General features: G+C 44.1%; 1 protein-coding gene across 6 annotated transcripts in view; it reads right to left on the bottom strand.

Annotated features, from left to right (window-relative positions):
• Nucleotides 1-6: 6 nt before the first annotated feature.
• Nucleotides 7-17,776, bottom strand: part of LOC112080373 (microtubule-associated protein tau) — a 37,698-nt gene continuing 19,928 nt past the window's right edge. For 2 of the 6 annotated variants that reach the window (XM_024146105.2, XM_070442529.1), the window contains 11 exons: nt 10,022-10,416; nt 8,324-8,533; nt 7,715-7,862; nt 7,500-7,562; nt 6,720-6,964; nt 4,925-4,969; nt 3,082-3,174; nt 2,501-2,582; nt 2,199-2,317; nt 1,610-1,802; nt 7-1,278 (listed from right to left, as the gene is read on the bottom strand). In XM_024146105.2, coding sequence (XP_024001873.2) covers nt 1,271-1,278; nt 1,610-1,802; nt 2,199-2,317; nt 2,501-2,582; nt 3,082-3,174; nt 4,925-4,969; nt 6,720-6,964; nt 7,500-7,562; nt 7,715-7,862; nt 8,324-8,533; nt 10,022-10,416 — 1,601 coding nt within the window. In that variant the 3' untranslated portion in view covers nt 7-1,270. The remainder of the gene's footprint in view (nt 1,279-1,609; nt 1,803-2,198; nt 2,318-2,500; nt 2,583-3,081; nt 3,175-4,924; nt 4,970-6,719; nt 6,965-7,499; nt 7,563-7,714; nt 7,863-8,323; nt 8,534-10,021; nt 10,417-17,776) is intronic. The other 4 variants (XM_024146107.2, XM_024146106.2, XM_024146109.2 and 1 more) reach the window with 4 other exon arrangements.

A 17,776-nucleotide genomic window follows, 5' to 3' on the forward strand; every position in this document is an offset into this window, starting at 1 on the left:
CCCTGCGGGGGGTTGTCTCTCTCTCCCTCTGACTGTCCCGTACTGTAGTACACATGTGTGGAGATGTGTGTGTATGAGGAAGTTGTATCCTCAGCAAAGACCACTCACTGTATTGCTTTCAGAGAGATGTAACAGTAAAAGGAAGAAGGGTATATTATGATGAAACCACATAACAACACATCAGCTCATTGTTACAATAATTTACGAAAACACAATACAGAGTTTTTTTAAGAGATGTTAAATATCCTACTGTTTGTAACAGCCTACTAGTTTCTTGTTGTTGAGAGTGCTGTGGGGGAATCACAAGTTTACAAAGGGTTATCTAGACATACTGTATTGGTTAAGAGAGGGAGTGGCATATTAGCCCCTGTTCATTGGGATGACATGACAATCCCACATGCTCACAATAAGGGGTGCTTCACTAATCGCCCTTGTATAATGCACTGTATACAACTCAAGTGAAATCTGGGGTTCCAACAGTACAAGGGGAGTTATGCTCATCCAGAGAGATAGGTACAGTAAGGAAGGTGTTACGTCTAGGGTAAGGCCGGTCACATAGATAGCATTGGCTCATTGTGATGGTCTGACGTAAAATACCTACTATACCTACTGTAGAGTGTGACACTGAAGGTGTTTGTGATTTTCATCAAGGTGGCACTACGTATAAGAACAGAAATTATAGGCTGGAACAAAAGAATCAGGCAGTATAATAAGTTTCACTCTGCGCTGACATAACTATAACAGAACACGGAGGGACTAGATTCTAGAAGGTTCACTCTGAGGTCATACTACTCCCCTTATATCACAGCAAGTTAAGCCAGGGCAATTCAGAAGAGACCAAACCCCACTGTACAGTAAGAGCTTGTCTATCTATCTGAACTCTGGTCTCTATACTTTAATACTGGCTCCTCTAAGACCAGAGGACTAGGAAAGATATTCCACAAGGACAGAGAGTAGTGATGAGATACAGTATGGTAAAAGGAGAGGTAAAAGGTCAAATGAAGGTGCTGGAGGAAGTTGGAATGTGCTAAAGAAGTCCCTGTCCTGCTAGCATTCAGTAGTTGTTCCCCTGCCTCATGTCTGGGTGACGCGGGTCTGGGTTGGAGCTGGAGGGTGTGGAGGAGAAAGCTGGCGGACCCCAGAGAAACACTGAGAGAGGTGCTGCGATGAGGGTGAGGGGTGGCTGCCAATCGGGGTGGGCCGGGAGATGATGTCGGCGCCGTGGTTCGTGCGAGCCCGTGCACACTTGCGAAAGCTCAGCTTGTAAGACTCAATCTGCTGGCAGATAAACAGAATAGGACACAGGAAGCAATGGAGAAAAGGGGAGCGAAAGAAGAGGAGAAAGAGTAGAGGGAGTTAACTGGTTAGACTAATGGCATAAAATAACATGCACATTTTTTGAATACAGTATTTGCAGGAGGCCAAAAAACTTGCCTACTTCACAACAATCAGTTATCTATAAGCTGAGCACTCAGCAGTGACATGAGGCCCAATATGTAATGTGAGACAGGCAACAGAGGTAATCTCAACGTTAATGCTCTGGTGCATGACAGAGAAAGTAAGATTTGAGAATGACCACAGGGTGTTTGTTGAGGCAAGAGGCACCTACTTGTCTCAGGGATGCGTTTGTCCATGTCCATGCCCATGCCTATCGGGTCTCGCAGCCCATCACCCCCAAAGGGATTAGGGTGAGGTGTGGCCTCCTTATGTCCGTTCTCCTTAGTCATACTTCTTGCACCTGTGGCTGGAGCTCCACCAGGGGGAGATGTTTTCCCCTCAGCTTTCTCCTGCATCCCCCCAGCCTGGAAACATGTGAGCAGCAGGGTTTAGACATGAGAATTAGACACACAATGAGGTAAATTACCATAATAATATGTTAATTAAAAAAGTGTGTATGAATTCCTGTTGCTAATGAAAGACTGGGTAATCATTAATGCCATCTAGTGGACAAACAGGTTAAAGCACAATGACGCAACTTGTTTTAAAAGGATGAAATTGCTCTCTGTATGTAGTCAACCAGCATGTTCAAATGAAACGTTTCCACCACCACAACCTCAAACATCCTGTCTTTGTGTGTTGTGCAATAAACAATTACTTTAGAACTTTAAGCTTTCTGAAATGTATTTGAATAAAACCTTCAAGACCAAATCCTGGTTAGGTAAAACATGTAAATAACTACAAGAGAATGGTGACCTTACCTTGTTTTGTCCATCCTCTGCCTCAAGGCCAATATTGTCCATTGACCCCACCTTGGGCTTGCCATTACCATTGGCCTTAGCCTCAATCTTCACATCTCCACCCCCTGTAGTGGACACACCTTAGTGGCGTAAGAAGGTAATTAATTTGATATAGGAGGCTTCCCAAATGGAACCCTATTACCTATATAGTCCACTCTTTTTGAGCAGGACCAATGAGACTCTGGTCAAAAGTAGTGTACTATGTAGGGGATATGGTGCCATTTGGGATGCAGACATCATTTCCAAAATCATCAGATGTCTACCTGACTTGTGCTTGATGTTGTCCTTAGAGCCACACTTGGAGGTCACTTTGCTCAAGTCCACCTTCTTATGCTGAATCTGGACCTGAATGCACCCAAACAAACAACACAAATGTTGAAGTATGAATGGCAAAGATGAAACAACACCCAATCTGAAATTCTCACACACTGCCTTGAATCACTTTCACCCATCAGTATAACACTGATTATGAAATTTGAGTACTCTACTGTAAGTGGAGAAGTGGGCATTTTAAGTATCCATTTAAATTGATTTTGTTGTCACTAAATAAGGAAATGTAATACTTGTTGCAATGTAAAAGAGAGTGAAAGAGACGGAGGCAGATAGAAAGCTAGTATCTCTTCAGCTGGTTAGTTGGGTGAGACAGTTTGCACAAACAGCACAGCATTCAGACCTCTATAACTAGGCTGGCCAATGGGGCTGACCATAGAATTAGAATGACTAGAACGTTAGGACATTACTCTATTACAAATGGGGCTGACTTCCTTTTAGTCCAATCGAGCATGTTAATAGGATATGGAGAACGAGGCAGCAGCCACATGGGAGCCCCATGTGTTGTACTTACATTGCCTCCACCAGGGACATGCTTGATATTATCCTTGGAGCCACAGCGGGAGGTGATATGGCTGAAGTCCAGTTTTTTGTGGACTATCATAACCTACAAAGAAGCACAGTAGCAGTGGGAACGGTTCACTACGGTGAGTCTAGAATTAGTGGAGGGTGGTGGAGAAGCAGCCAGGATGAAAAGTGAAAGCAATCTAAAGAGCATACAGTATGTTGTTAACTCATTCTTACACATAGTAAGTAAAACCAGTCACACAACAGTCAGAATGCTGGCTGGTCAGATGTCAGTATTTACATGCAAATTAGCGCAAATATCATCCAATTCTAGATGTGGCTGATCAAAGTAGATAACTATTGCAGTGTTTATGAACAAAAATTTATGAACAAAAATAATACACACACACACACACACACACACACACACACACACACACACACCTGTCTCTTATACACATCTAGATGTGTATAAGAGACAACACACACACACACACACACACACACACACACACACACACACACACACACACACACACACACACACACACACACACACACACACACACACACACACACACACACACACACACACACACACACACACTAGCCATCTCTTCCCTGATATCAATTGCTGATTTCAAAACACAGTCACTTTGCGAAGGAACACACCTGCAGTTCAGAAACCTTGAATGAAAAGCACTAATCTGTTTTCACAATTCATCTTTTGCTTGGTATACTGAGATGCCTGGTGTTTAAATTAGTTTGAGGCTCTGTGACGCAGGTAGCATTGCAGACGGGCTGAGTCACCCTCTAAAACACTAGCCTACAGCCAAGGTCTGCTATTTCCAACTGCTTGCTCACACTGCCTCAAGCTCATATCTTACTGAACTCAACTCACAGGTGTTGGGCAACCAGAGGCTTCTCTGCTATATCACTCAGCTGATGAGAAGACAGCAGCAAGTGCTTCCCACATTTCCCCCCAAAATGACATCTGATAATGTTGAATCCATGTGGAAAACTGAGTGAATTTGCAAAAAGTTGTTGTTAACCTAAATCCAATGACATTTTTTGTTGATTTCACATTGAAATTCACGTTAGTTGACATCTCAATTTAAATCAAAACTAGACGTTGAAAGTATGTCTGTGCCCAGTGGGTTGTTTCTGAATTGCTTATTTTACCATTATAATCCTTCATTGAATCATACTGATAGGACTGTAAAAATGGTTTAGGGTAAATTACGTAAAAGTAAACCCAGATGAATAAGAGCAGTGGTATTGGTTACACTATGAACCCAAAAGCCTTCCAGGGCCTCTCAAATACTCAAGCTCAGGGACCTTCGAAATGTACCAGGTGTGAGGACCAGTGCAGGACAATGGTCACTGTGGTGTTATTTCACGAGGATGTTCATTAGGTTTCTGTGCCAAATAACTGGGATGGGTAGTGCCATGATTGTAGAGGTCAGATGGATGACGGCAAGGTCAATTCCTGTCTGTCTGTTTTTCTGTCTGTCAGTTAAGCTGTGCATTTCAGGGGAGACAGAGACTTGGAGTACACTGTCCACAACTATTCACATTTTATACCGGAAAGCAACAGTCTATCATGAAGAGGAAGAAAAGGTGAGGATATGCATGACTGGTAGTAAGTTAGACTGGGAGTATGTTAGAGTGGGAGTGTGCGATGTGTCTGTATGTGTTTGTGTATGTACAGATAGGTTCAAATAGTCAGTGGACAAAAAAGGTCCACTTATGTCATTTCCTTCCGTGTGATATTGAAGGAGAGAGAGTGGTTGAGCACATGGGTGAGAATGAGCAAGGGGTGTGTGATGATGGCGATGGTAGGGACTCACCTTGCCCTGGCCGTCTTTGGATTGGGAACCCCCCGCCGAGGAGACCTGAGGGGAGACAACCACCCCTGGGTCAATATCAGGAGACAAGGCTGCCCTGGGCCCTGGGTCAGTACCACCAGTCAGGGCTCAGGAGAATGTGGTGTGGTGTACGGATGGAGGGAACTGCTCTGCTTTAAGGTCTGTGTGACTGACAGGTTTCAAACCCAGGTCTCCTGCATGCCAGAAGAGTGCATTGGCTCAAAACAATGTGTTGAGAATTTGTTTCTATGGAGACTTCCTTTTGCATACATCACTGTGACAGGTAACCTTTTGTGGATGGACACTGTCACAACCTATGAGTGAAGGGAGCTGTCAGTTGTAATGTAGAGAGATGAGAGAGAGAAAAGAGAGAAAATAAAAAGTTACAGAGAAGATAAGAGAGAAATAAAGGGGAGAGAACAGAGAGAGAAACAGAAAGGCATAAGTAGACAGACAGATACACTACATGACCAAAATGAAGTGGACACTTGCTCGTCGAACATCTCATTACAAAACCATGGGCATTAATATTCTGCTATAACAGCCTCCACTCTTCTGGGAAGGCGTTCCACTAGATGTTGGAACATTGCTGCGGAGACTTGCTTCCATTCAGCCACAAGAGCATTAGTGAGGTCGGGCACTAATGTTGGGTGATTAGGCCTGGCTCGCTGTCGACGTTCCAATTCATCTCAAAGGTGTTTGATGGGGTTGAGGTCAGGGGCATTGTCATGTTGAAACAGGAAAGGGTCTTCCCAAACTGTTGCCACAAAGTTGGAGGCACAGAATAGTCTATAATGTCATTGTATGGTGTAGCGTTAAGATTTCCCTTCACTGGAACTAAGGGGCCTAGCCCAAACCATGAAAAACAGACCCAGACCATTAATTGTCCTCCACCAAAGGTGAGCTTTACATTACTCCAGCCGACGCTTGGCAATGCACATGGTGATCTTAGGCTTGTGTGCGGCTGCTCGACCATGGAAACCCATTTCATGGCGAACAGTTCTTGTGCTGACATTGCTTCCAGAGACGTTTTGGAAGTCTGTAGTGAGTGCTGCAACCGAGGACAGACAATTTGTACGCGCTACGTGCTCCAACACTCGGCAGTCCCGTTCTGTGAGCTTGTGCGGCCTACCACTTCTCGGCTGAGCCGTTGTTGCCACTAGAAGTTTCCACTTCACAATAACAGCACTTACAGTGTACCATGCCAGCTCTAGCAGGGCAGAAATTTTACCAACTGACTTGTTGGAAAGGTGGCATCCTATGACGGTGTCACGTTGAAAGACACTGAGCTCTTCAGTAAGGCCATTCTACTGCCAATGTTTGTCTATGGAGATTGCATGGATGTGTGCTCGATTTTATACACCTGTCAGCAACGGGTGTGGCTGAATAGCCAAATTCACTACTTTGAAGGGGTGTCCACATACTTTTGTATTTATAGTGTAGTTTGCATAACATATTTTCTCCAGGAGTAGCATGCATTGTGCCACTATTTAGTTGAGAAAGCCATAAATGTTGGTAATGACTAATGAGAGGGTGGTATAAGACCTTGTTATATGGTAGCAGTGGAGAGGTGAGGTTTTTGATAATATGGAATTTGTATGATGTTGAATGAGAATTTGCTTGTGACAAAACCCATGCCTTGAATGGCATTTGACAGCACTGAAGGCATGATAGATCTGTCAATACACAAATGTCTACGTCTGATGTCAGTCCACTTAAATAGGCCTCTTTCCCAAAGCTTTCATGTACAGTACATCTCTATCCCACGTTACCGCACCTTGCCACCGGTAGACTGATACTTCATGTTGTCTGTGGAGCCGATCTTGGAACGCACATTCTTCAGGTCTGGCAGGGGTGCGTTAATGGGCCTGGGAGTCCTAGGAGCTCTGGGTACAGCTGGCTTCCTCTCCATAGGCGTCTGCTTGGGCACCGGGGGTTTGGTGATGCGTCTGCGAGGTTGCTCCCCGTTGGTTACAGGAGTGCTTGGAGCAGTAGCAGAAGTGTGAGGTACCCTGGGCTTGGCTGGGGCGGTGATAGAAATAGACAAAGGCATGAGGAACCATACCCTCTAAGGGCTGGAGCTGAGCACACACACAAACAATAACAACAATGATTCACTAGGAAACAATGGGCTGGAAGCTAACTAGTCCCCAGGGGAGAGGATAAGGAACAACACTACCTACTACCTACACACAGTAGATACTGTGGTCTCTGGTAGTGGGTTTTCCAAGGCTGTGTCAGCAGCCTCTGATTCGATGACTAATGAATATCTCAGAGGAGGACGTGACAGGCCTGAGGCGTCAGTCAGTGTTTTCAGGAACTGGAGCTACTGTTGAGACTAAGTGTCTGTCTCCCTCTGCGTCCCTGTCTGTCTCCTAGCATCACTTACCCACTGCACTTGTCTCTCTCTGTGTGGTCATAATGACACTGTCAAGAGAGATTATAACAGACGACACGTGTCTGTCCTTACAATTTCAAAGAACACATTCAACTCTAGGGTATTTTAGTTGTATAATGAGATACTCGGGTTAGATTGTGCATGTTGGTTCGTTGTTACCTGGTGTTGTCTTCAGCGTAGTAGGCTTCTTCACGTCACCTGGCTTGATATCAGTCTTGGGAACTGTAGGGTAGAGAACATAACCAAGCTCCCCTTACATGATTGAGACTAGTGAACATTTAGGGATGACCAAGGAATTCTGACGTCACCATCATCAAGAATAAAGTACCTTAAAGCATGTCAGCTTGCACTATACAGTTAAGAGTTGGTGTCACCTGTGTTGCGGCGCAGAGAGGGGGCATTAGCAGAGGGGCGTGGCCCAGCAGGTTTAGTAGTGGCGGTAGTAGAGGAACTGTTCTTATTGGCCGTGCCATTGGCCTTTGGCACAGGAGGACGTCTGTCAGAAGTGCCATTTTCCGGAGTCTGAGTAGGCAAACAGGAAATCAGAGAAGGGTGTGGTGTGGAAGAGATCGCTGGACATAGAGAGGGTTGGTTGGGAGAGGCAACAAGAGGTGTAAGGGAGATGGAGAAGGCTGCGGTAAAAGATAGATAGGTGTGTGTGATAAAAAACACACCAAATGGAGGTTGATTAAGCAATTAGGGGAGTAAAGATTGGAAACAGAAAGGAGATATTGGAAATGCATGCTGGGATCTTCAGGGAGGTTCTAGAAAATATTCAGCTGGTAGGACTAAATGGGGAAGAGACCGGACAGAGGTTATAGTGCAGGGAGTTGATGGTCCACAAACTGTGAGTGAGAGTCAGAAGGTGGACACTGGACAGTTATATAGCAGAGCCAAACAAAGGGAAGAGGGACAAGGTGCCAACCACAAGAGGGAAGGCCAGTGAGCACAGACAGGAGTGAGGGAAGTGGGAGGGGACTCACCTTGGACTTGGTGGCTGTAGGGGTTTGACTGGGAGCGGCAGTTGGCCGCTTGGTGCCAGCAGTGGGAGTGGTTGCCTTGGTAAGAGGACTTTTTTTATTGGCAGAGCTGGAGGTGGGGGCGGAACGTTTTAGGGGGGCAGCTGCATCCCCAGTGGACAGAGAGGTGGGCCGTGTTTTGACAGAGTTTGGTTTGGTTGACCCAACAGCAGGCTGTACAACAACGTCACACGATGAAGGAAAAAATAAGAAAACCAAAAGCATACAACAGAGGACAGGCAGCATGGTAAAGAAACAGAGGACAGGCAGCATGGTAAAGCAACAGAGGACAGGCAGCATGGTAAAGTAACAGAGGACAGGCAGCATGGTAAAGAAACAGAGGACAGGCAGCATGGTAAAGAAACAGAGGACAGGCAGCATGGTAAAGAAACAGAAGACAGGCAGCATGGTAAAGAAACAGAGCGAAGGCAGCCATGGGGGTAACAACAGAGGACGGCAGCATTGTTGTAAAGCACACAGATGGGACGTGCCAGCCCAGGTAACCCAGAAAAGAGACAAGGCTAGCATGGTAAAGAAACAGAGGAACAGGCAGCGCCAGAGGCCCGACGCGCCAATGGTAAAGCAGCAACAGGCAGCATGGTAAAGAAACAGAGGACAGGCAGCATGGTAAAGCAAGCAGGAGGACCAGGCAGCATGGGTACAGCAGCCAACAGGCAGCATGGTAAAGAAACAGAGGACAGGCAGCTAATGGTAAAGCAGCAGCAGAGAACGGCAGCAGTGGTAAAGCACGCACAGGCAGCCATGGTAAAGAAACAGAGGACAGGCAGCCTCCATGGTAAAGCAACAGAGCGCACCAGTGCCAGCATTGTAAACGCAGCAGAGATGACAGCAGCGGCAGCATGGTAACAGACAACTGTAGGCGACACGGCAGTTGGTAAGCAGCAGGACGGCAGAATGGTAAAGCAGCAGAGGAAGCCAGCCCATGGACTCATAAGCAGCAGAGACAGGGCAGCAGTTGTTACATTTTCACAAGGCAGTCATGGTTTAAAGGCAACAAGGACAGGAGGCATTGTATTAAAGCACCGCACAGTGCAGCATGGTACAAGCAGCAGAGGACAGAGCAGTCATGTAAAGCAGCGAGGAAAGGCAGGCCGATGTACTTTGCAACAGGCAGCATTGGTATGCAAAGGCAGAGGCACCAGAAGCACGCACGCCCTTATGGATAAACCACGCACAGGCAGCAAACTCGGTTCCCATCGCCAGCTAACGCATTGGACCAGCGCCAGCCGGGTCGCCGCGAGGCTAGCTAGTTGGCTCGGAGCGTCTTGTATCTCAGTACGATAGGCTTTGTTCCAAGACCGAATCCCCGAGCCGACAAGTAAAAAATCTGTCGTTCTGCCCCTGAACAAGGCAGTTTTAAATTAACCCACTGTTCCTAGGCTGTCATTGAAAATAAGAATTTGTTCTTAACTGACTTGACTAGTTAAAAAAAAGCAGCAGAGGATGCATTCACTATAAACCTCAAACCAGGAGCATCAGCAGAGCAAGTTCTAGCAGCAGGCTAGATAACCCTTTTAAATTTGAAATAGCACATAAGCGCATGCACACACACACACACACACTAGAGATGGCAGTGACAGTTGCAGAAGCAGCTTGCACTGATATGAATGGTAACATTGTGCCAGCCTTTCCCTGACCTACCTTGGCCTTACTGTCTGGGCTGGTGAGGTCCTGCTTGCTTCTGATGGTTGTTGGGGACTTTGCAGTACCTTTCCCAGCCTTTTCATTCTTCTCAACTTTAACCATCTTGTCCATTTTCTCTCCATTTTCTTTCTTCTCCATCTTCTCATCTTTGTTGGTCTTCTCTGGCTTGTCCACTTTTTCATTTTTAACATTTTTCTCTGTCTTATCAATCTTCTCTTCATCTTTGAGGATCTCGGATTTGTTTGTCTTGTCAGCATTGACTTTCTTAGATTGATCTTCTTTCTCTTTATTCTCCATCTTGTCCGACTTCTCGGTCTTATCAAACATGTTCAAGTTATCCATCTTGGGGAAGAAATCAGCCTTCTCTTGTTTGTCCTTATTTTCTGCTTTCACTGTAGAGACAAAAATAGACATATATTGATATATTGAGAAAACCCACAATACTGTATGTCGTGAAAAAAGACCAGAATTTATCTGAGGATCAAATACAGGTAGAGAAACTTTATAGTGCCAGTGCTGCTTTCAGCCATGAGTGAGAGCATATCTGTTTCAAATCATGGGAAACTGTGCTCAGATGGACGCTGACAACATGGTTCATGGCTTTCAACTATCCACAACATTAAAATACCATATGTTCCTTGACATTTGCGACACCCAGTTACTAAAGACCAGCGTTGTCGTTGAGGAGGGGATGAAGGGCATGAAACCGTCAATGATCTGACATATCAGTTCACTTTATGTTCCACTGACAAACAGCATTGTGTGTTATTAACCGAACCACAGATTCAGACTGGCTTTAGCTTCAAAATCTAGCTTCAACAATACATCCAAAGAATGCCACCACTGTACATGGACAACAGCACTCAGTACAGATCTGCTATCTTAAGTTGATTACTTTGCCGATGCAGAGAGCTTTCCTGCACAGCAGGAAATGCACAATTCTAGTGTATTCAAGGTTTAAAAAGGCTTCTAATTTTATCTTTAAAATGTCAGATTTGATTTGCCCTGATGAAAAATGTAACAACGCCTACAAAAATGTCCATTAATAATAATCCACATAATAATTCCCATTTCCTGTTCCTGCCGGATTATTTTTCTACTGTGAGAAGCAGGGTCAAATGAAGAAGTGCATCTGTATATATTGCTGCTATTCAAACAGGCAGCTAAATGTCAATCCTCTAAAATTCTTTGATAAATCTTAATCACAGCAGAACACCGTCGCTGGTGAGGAAATGAGAGTTAGTAGACTACAGTGACCATGGCATGGTGGTGTGGAGTCTGGGCAGGGCCACAGAAAGTCACAGAGCCTCTGGACAGACAGAACAGCACATTGTTGGCATGGGCTCCTTATGTAACCCAGCTTCAGTGACCTCTACAGAGAGAGAGTGTTCATCCTAAATGGCACTCTATTCCCTATGGAGGGCACTACGTTTGACCAAGTCAGAGCATTGCCCTACTTAGAGAATAGGGTGCTATTTGGAATACATTATGAGAGAGGAAAACCAATGTGCCAAAGAGATGAGGAAATGTGGCACAAATTAAGCTGGGTCAAAAGAAGACCCACTGCCGCAATGAAAGAATCTGCTTTTCAATGAAAATTCTGACCAATTAGTTGACTAGAGCATCCATTTTTCAAAAGAGAGTGATGGCAAATGGATTGTAAATTTTTGACAGATAAATACCATTTGAACTTGTCAAACCGGATCATATTTGTCACAACGGTACAGAAACATGAGCCAATCACAAAATCTATCAAATCATTAAGACTAAACTAGAATGGCCTTGTTGTTCTAATGGCTGGCTTTAGGAGCCCTGGTTCCAGCAACTGTCATACACTATAGAATCTAGTATAGAGCTGTCCTGTATTTCTGGCCAGTGGTGTAAACATACACTATAGACTCTAATATAGAGCTGTTCTGTATGTCTGGCCAGTGGTCTAAACATACACTATAGACCAGTGGTGTAAACATACACTATAGAATCTAGTATAGAGCTGTCCTGTATTTCTGGCCAGTGGTGTAAACATACACTGTAGACTCTAATATAGAGCTGTTCTGTATGCCTGGCCAGTGGTGTAAACATACACTATAGACCAGTGGTGTAAACATACACTATAGACTCTAGTATAGAGCTTTTTGTATGTCTGGCCATCGCTGGTCGTAAAGCACATACACATAGGACCAGTGTGTTGATAAACATACACTATAGATCTTAGTATAGAGCTGTTCTTGTATGCCTCTGGCCAGTCGTGTAAAACATACACTATAGACTCTAGTATAGACTGTTCTGTATGTTCTGGCCAGGTGGTGGTAAACATACACTATAGACTCTTACGTATAGAAGAGCTGTTCTGTATGCTGCCTGGCCAGTGGTGTTAAACATACACTATAGACTCTAGTATGAGTTGTCTGTATGCCTGACCAGTGGCTAAACATACACGTAAGACCAGTGGTGTAAACATACACTATAGACCAGCTCTGGTAACACTTTAGACCCAGTGGTGTAAACTTACACTATAGACCAGTGGTGTTATAACATACACTATAGGACCCAGTGGTGTAAACATACACTATAGACCAGTGGTGTAAACACTATAAAGACAGTGGTGTAAAACACTATAGACCAGTGGTGTAAACCTATAGACGTGTGTAACATACACTATAGACCAGTGGTGTAAACACTATGACCGTGGTGTAAACATACACTAAAACCAGTGGTGTAAACATACACTATAGACCAGTGGTGTTAAACACTAAAGACCAGTGGTGTAAAACACTAAAGACCAGTGGTGTAAACATACACTATAGACCAGTGGTGTAAAACAACTAGACAGTGGTGTAAACACTAAAGACCAGTGGTGTAACATACACTATAGACCAGTGGTGTAAACACTATAGACCAGTGGTGTTAAACACTATAGACCAGTGGTGTAAACACTAAAGACCAGTGGTGTAAACACTATAGACCAGTTGGTTGTTAAACACTATGACCAGTGGTGTAAACACTAAAGACCAGTGGTGTAAACATACACTATAGACCAGTTGTGTAACACTATAGGACCAGTGGTGTAAACACTAAGACCAGTGGTGTAAACATACACTATAGACCAGTGGTGTAAAAACACTATAGACCAGTGGTGTAAACATACACTATGACCAAGTGGTGTATAAACACTAAGGACCAGTTGTGTAAACACTAAAGACCAGTGGTGTAAACAATACACTATAAGTACCCATGGTGGTAACTACAGGTTAAACACTAAAGACAGTGGTGTAAACATACACTATAGACCAGTGGTGTAAACACTAAAGACCAGTGGTGTAAACACTAAAGACCAGTGGTGTAAACATACACTATAGACTCTAGTATAGAGCTGTTCTATATGCCTGGCCAGTGGCGTAAACACAGTGTCACATAAGTTAGAGAATGACTAACACAAAGGGACATGATGGAGCAGGTGCTCATGATATTTCACTGCAGGCGACCAGCATCACATACCAGACACCCACATGACTATACAAGCATACGCACCCACCCACCCACCCACACCCACACACACACGTTATATGAAGTGATGATGCGTATCTGTCGCCAGAATTAGTCAAATGTGGAACTGTACAGTTTGTCTTTGAATGACCATGCATTGGAGAAAGGCACGCAAGCAGAGGGATTATTTTCCGATGACCTTCATTCATGAGGTAGAAATGTTACAGCTGGATGATACTGCCAGGCAGCTACACTACATGACCAAAAGTAATGCAGTGCTCGCCAAACATCTCATTCCAAAATCATGGACATTGTTAATATGGAGTTGGTCGTCACTTTGCTGCTATAACAGCCTCCAGTCTTATGGGAAGGCTTTCCACTAGATGTTGGAACATTGCTGCGAAAACTTGTTTCCATTCAGCCACAAGAGCATTAGTGAGGTCGAGCACTTATGTTGGGTGATTAGGCCTGGCTCACAGTTGGCGTTCCAATTCATCTCAAAGGTTTTCGATGGGGTTGAGGTCAGGGCTCTGTGCAGGCCAGTTAAGTTCTTCCACACCGATCTCAACAAACAATTTCTGTATGAACCTCGCTTTGTGCACGGGGGCATTGTCATGCTGAAACAGGATAGGGCCTTCACCAAACTGTTGCCACAAAGTTGTAAGCACAGAATCATCTAGAATGTCATTGTATGCTGTAGCGTTAAGATTTCCCTTCACTGGAACTAAGTGGACTCGGCCGAACCATGAAAAACTGCCCCAGGCCATTATTCCTCCTCCACCAAACTTTACAGTTGGCACTATGCATTGGGGCAGGTAGTGTTCTCTTGGCATCTGCCAAATCCAGATTCGTCCGTCGGACTGCCAGATGGTGAAGCGTGATTCATCACTCTTGGGAACGCGTTTCTACTGCTCCAATGGTCCAATGGTAGCGAGCTTTACACCACTCCAGCCAATGCTTGGCATTGCGCATGGTGATCTTAGGCTTGTGTGCGGCTGCTCGGCCATGGGAACCCATTTCATGACGCTCCCGACAAACAGTTCTTATGTTAAAGTTGCTTCTAGAGGCAGTTTGGAACTCGGTAGTGAGTGTTGCAACCGAGGACAGACGATTTTTACGCACTATGCGCTTCAGCACTCGGCGGTCCCGTTCTGTGAGCTTGTGTGGCCTACCACTTCGAGGCTTAGCCGTTGTAGATTCTAGACTTTTCCACTTCACAATAACAGCACTTACAGGTGACAGGGTCCGAAATTTGACAAACTGACATGTTGGAAAGGTGGCATCCTATGACGGTGCCATGTTGAAAGTCACTGAGCTCTTCAGTAAAGCCATTCTACTGCCAATGTTTGTCTATGGATATTGCATGGCTGTGTGCTCGATTTTATACACCTGTCAGCAACGGGTGCGACTGAAATAGCCGAATCCACTAATTTGAACGGGTGTCCACATACTTTTGCTTATATAGTGTATTTCTGCTTGCTCCCTACTGTTGTTAATTGAAGGATGCAGATATATAGAGCCTTTTCATGATGGTGTATTTATGCGATACATAGTGATAGGCTAGCTGTAGGTGAAAGAGAGCTCTAATACAGTGTTCGAGATGTCGGCTATTAACTTGATTACTCTTTTGTCACAAAGAATTTTCCTGATGCATAAAGAAATTCAACTGAACCTCGCGAGTGGCTGAAAATGAGCAGTTCTCTTTCTCTCCATGAGGGGGCAGTGCATTCATTGGGATCAGGATTTGATATCAAAATAATGTTCTCACTTGCTAGGTCCTATTACTGCTATATTCCAATGTACAAAACCTTATAAAAAAAATGCAGGTATAGACATCAACAACCGTCATTTTATATAGCTTAATAGCACAAGATAGATATTGGTCTCCAGCAGGCTACGACGTACAAGTATATCCTAAAGTTACGAATGAACTGTCAAATGTGAGGTCAATCGTGGGCACATATAGGTCTACCGTGTCGGTGCCAGTTGGATTCTGCCGAATGCCCTTCTGGCACAAATAACTACATCTAAACACAACATGCAATAATTTCAATGATTTTACTGAGTTACAGTTCATATAAGGAGATTAGCCAATTTTTTAAAAAATCATTAGGCCCTAATCTATGGATTTCACATCACTGGGCATAGGCCCACCCACTGGGGAGCCAAGCTCAGCCAATTAAAATGTGTTTTGCCCCCACAAAAGGCTATATTACAGACAGGAATACTCCTCAGTTTCATCAGCTGACCAGTTGATTGGTCTCAGACGATCCCGCAGGTGAAGAAGCTGGATGTGGAGGTCCTGGGCTGGCGTGGTTACACGTGGTCTGCGGTTGCGAGGCCGGTTAGACGTACTGCCAAATTTTCTAAAATGACGTTGGAGAAGGTTTATGGTAGAGAAATAAACATTAAATTCTCTGGCAACAGCTCTGGGGGACATTCCTGCAGTGAGCATGCCATTTGTTCGCTCCCTCAAAACTTGAGACATCTGTAGCATATTGTTGTGTGGAAAAAACTGCACATTTTAGAGTGGCCTTTATAATGTTCATGCTGTTTAATCAGCTTCTTGATATGCCACACCTGTCAGGTGGATGGATTATCTTGGCAAAGGAGAAATGCTCACTAACAGGGATGTAAACATATTTGTGCACAAAATGTGAGAGAAATAAACTTGTTGTGCATATAGAACATTTCTGGGATCTTCTATTTCAGCTCATGAAACATGGGACCAACACTTTACATGTTGCATCTACATTTTTATTCAGTATAGATTGGCCATGTTATCCTTCATCACATGCCAGTATTTGTTTTGTATCCAATGCACTTAGCTTATGTAAGGGAGTGCAGACATGGCCTTCTAATCTAGTTAGATTGAATCATATCACCTTTGAATATTAGTAATCAATTAATATAAAACCATTTTATCTTGAACATTGGTGTAAATGTATAATATGCACTGGTGTGATAGTTGTATCAATGAATCACAATGCAGGCCTACTCATTAGAAGAAGAAAAACATATCTAATGCAATATTAGCTTCACAGTGAAACACTACTATTCTGGCTATTAATCATTCTTAAACCGTCAGTAAAATAGCTTATTTAACTATGTCAAAAAAGTCATAGACTGTATATTATTATGCATGCACGCTTACCTGTCATGTTCACAATGATGGAGCAGCAGATCAAAAAATGTGCGAGAGGAGGACCCTATACCGTAGGATAATTATTCTGGTCGGTGTCAACTTCATTCATTAACAGGTAATGAGGAGATCGATTCTGTTACTTGTTTACTTCTTATTTGTGCCAGATATCTCCATTTTGGGATAGGTCACCGAATTGCTGGCACTAGTTGCTCACGGTGCTACAGTGGCTACAAACGTATGGCGCTGGGCGAATGTCAATGCGTTATCATGTGATGTTGCCTTCAAATCTTGTGCCAACTGGAGAAGTGCTCCCTACTAAGGTAGATGCCTTTGAAGGCAGGTAGACAGCAGGCAGCTGCCTTTAGATTTGTTAAATAATCACAGTAGGCTACACCAACATTAGTTTCCATGTCCAAACTCATGATGCTCCGAGCCGAAGCGTGCTGCTCAGACCACTGCGCTACAGCAGTTCACAATGCTTAAGCAAGCCGTGAGAATACTTGATGATACTTGATGGTATGAGGTCAGTTAGTTTGCAGATCCTTCCCCAAACCATCGCCCCCTAGGTATGGTACTGCATTGTATAGCCTACAAACACCGTTTCCAGCTGCCCCCTGCCGGCGATTGTAAATATTCAATATTCATTCAAATCCTCCTGCTGCGGGATTATTTTCCTCCTGCGATGAAATGGTTCATATTAAGATCCAACATCTTTATATACTGCAAGCAAAATGGCCTCGGGCTCCAGACTGCCTTGCCTGTCTGGTGTTACTGCATCTAAGTGTGTCTATGAATAACATGGAGTAGTCATGCAATCTGAAAGCATCCCCAGGAGTCCCCACATAGCACCACTAGAAATGACTACTCTCTGTTTAAATGAATACCCGGACTCGATTTCAAATCAACTACACACCCTTCCCTTAGTGCTAGCCAATCGATGGAGTGCCACTTGATGTGATGCATCACTAAACAACACAGTCATTTGAAGATGGGGGTTTGAGAAGGTAAACGAACCTCAGTATTTCAATAGACACTCATATATTTAGAGGAACTTGACTCTTCAATGATGCTATTCAGGTGCCTTTGACATTTTGTCAAAACAAAAGGTAGACAAAACAATA

This window comes from Salvelinus sp. IW2-2015, unplaced genomic scaffold (genome assembly GCF_002910315.2).
Source record: "Salvelinus sp. IW2-2015 unplaced genomic scaffold, ASM291031v2 Un_scaffold16296, whole genome shotgun sequence".
NCBI classification, from domain to species: domain Eukaryota; kingdom Metazoa; phylum Chordata; class Actinopteri; order Salmoniformes; family Salmonidae; genus Salvelinus; species Salvelinus sp. IW2-2015.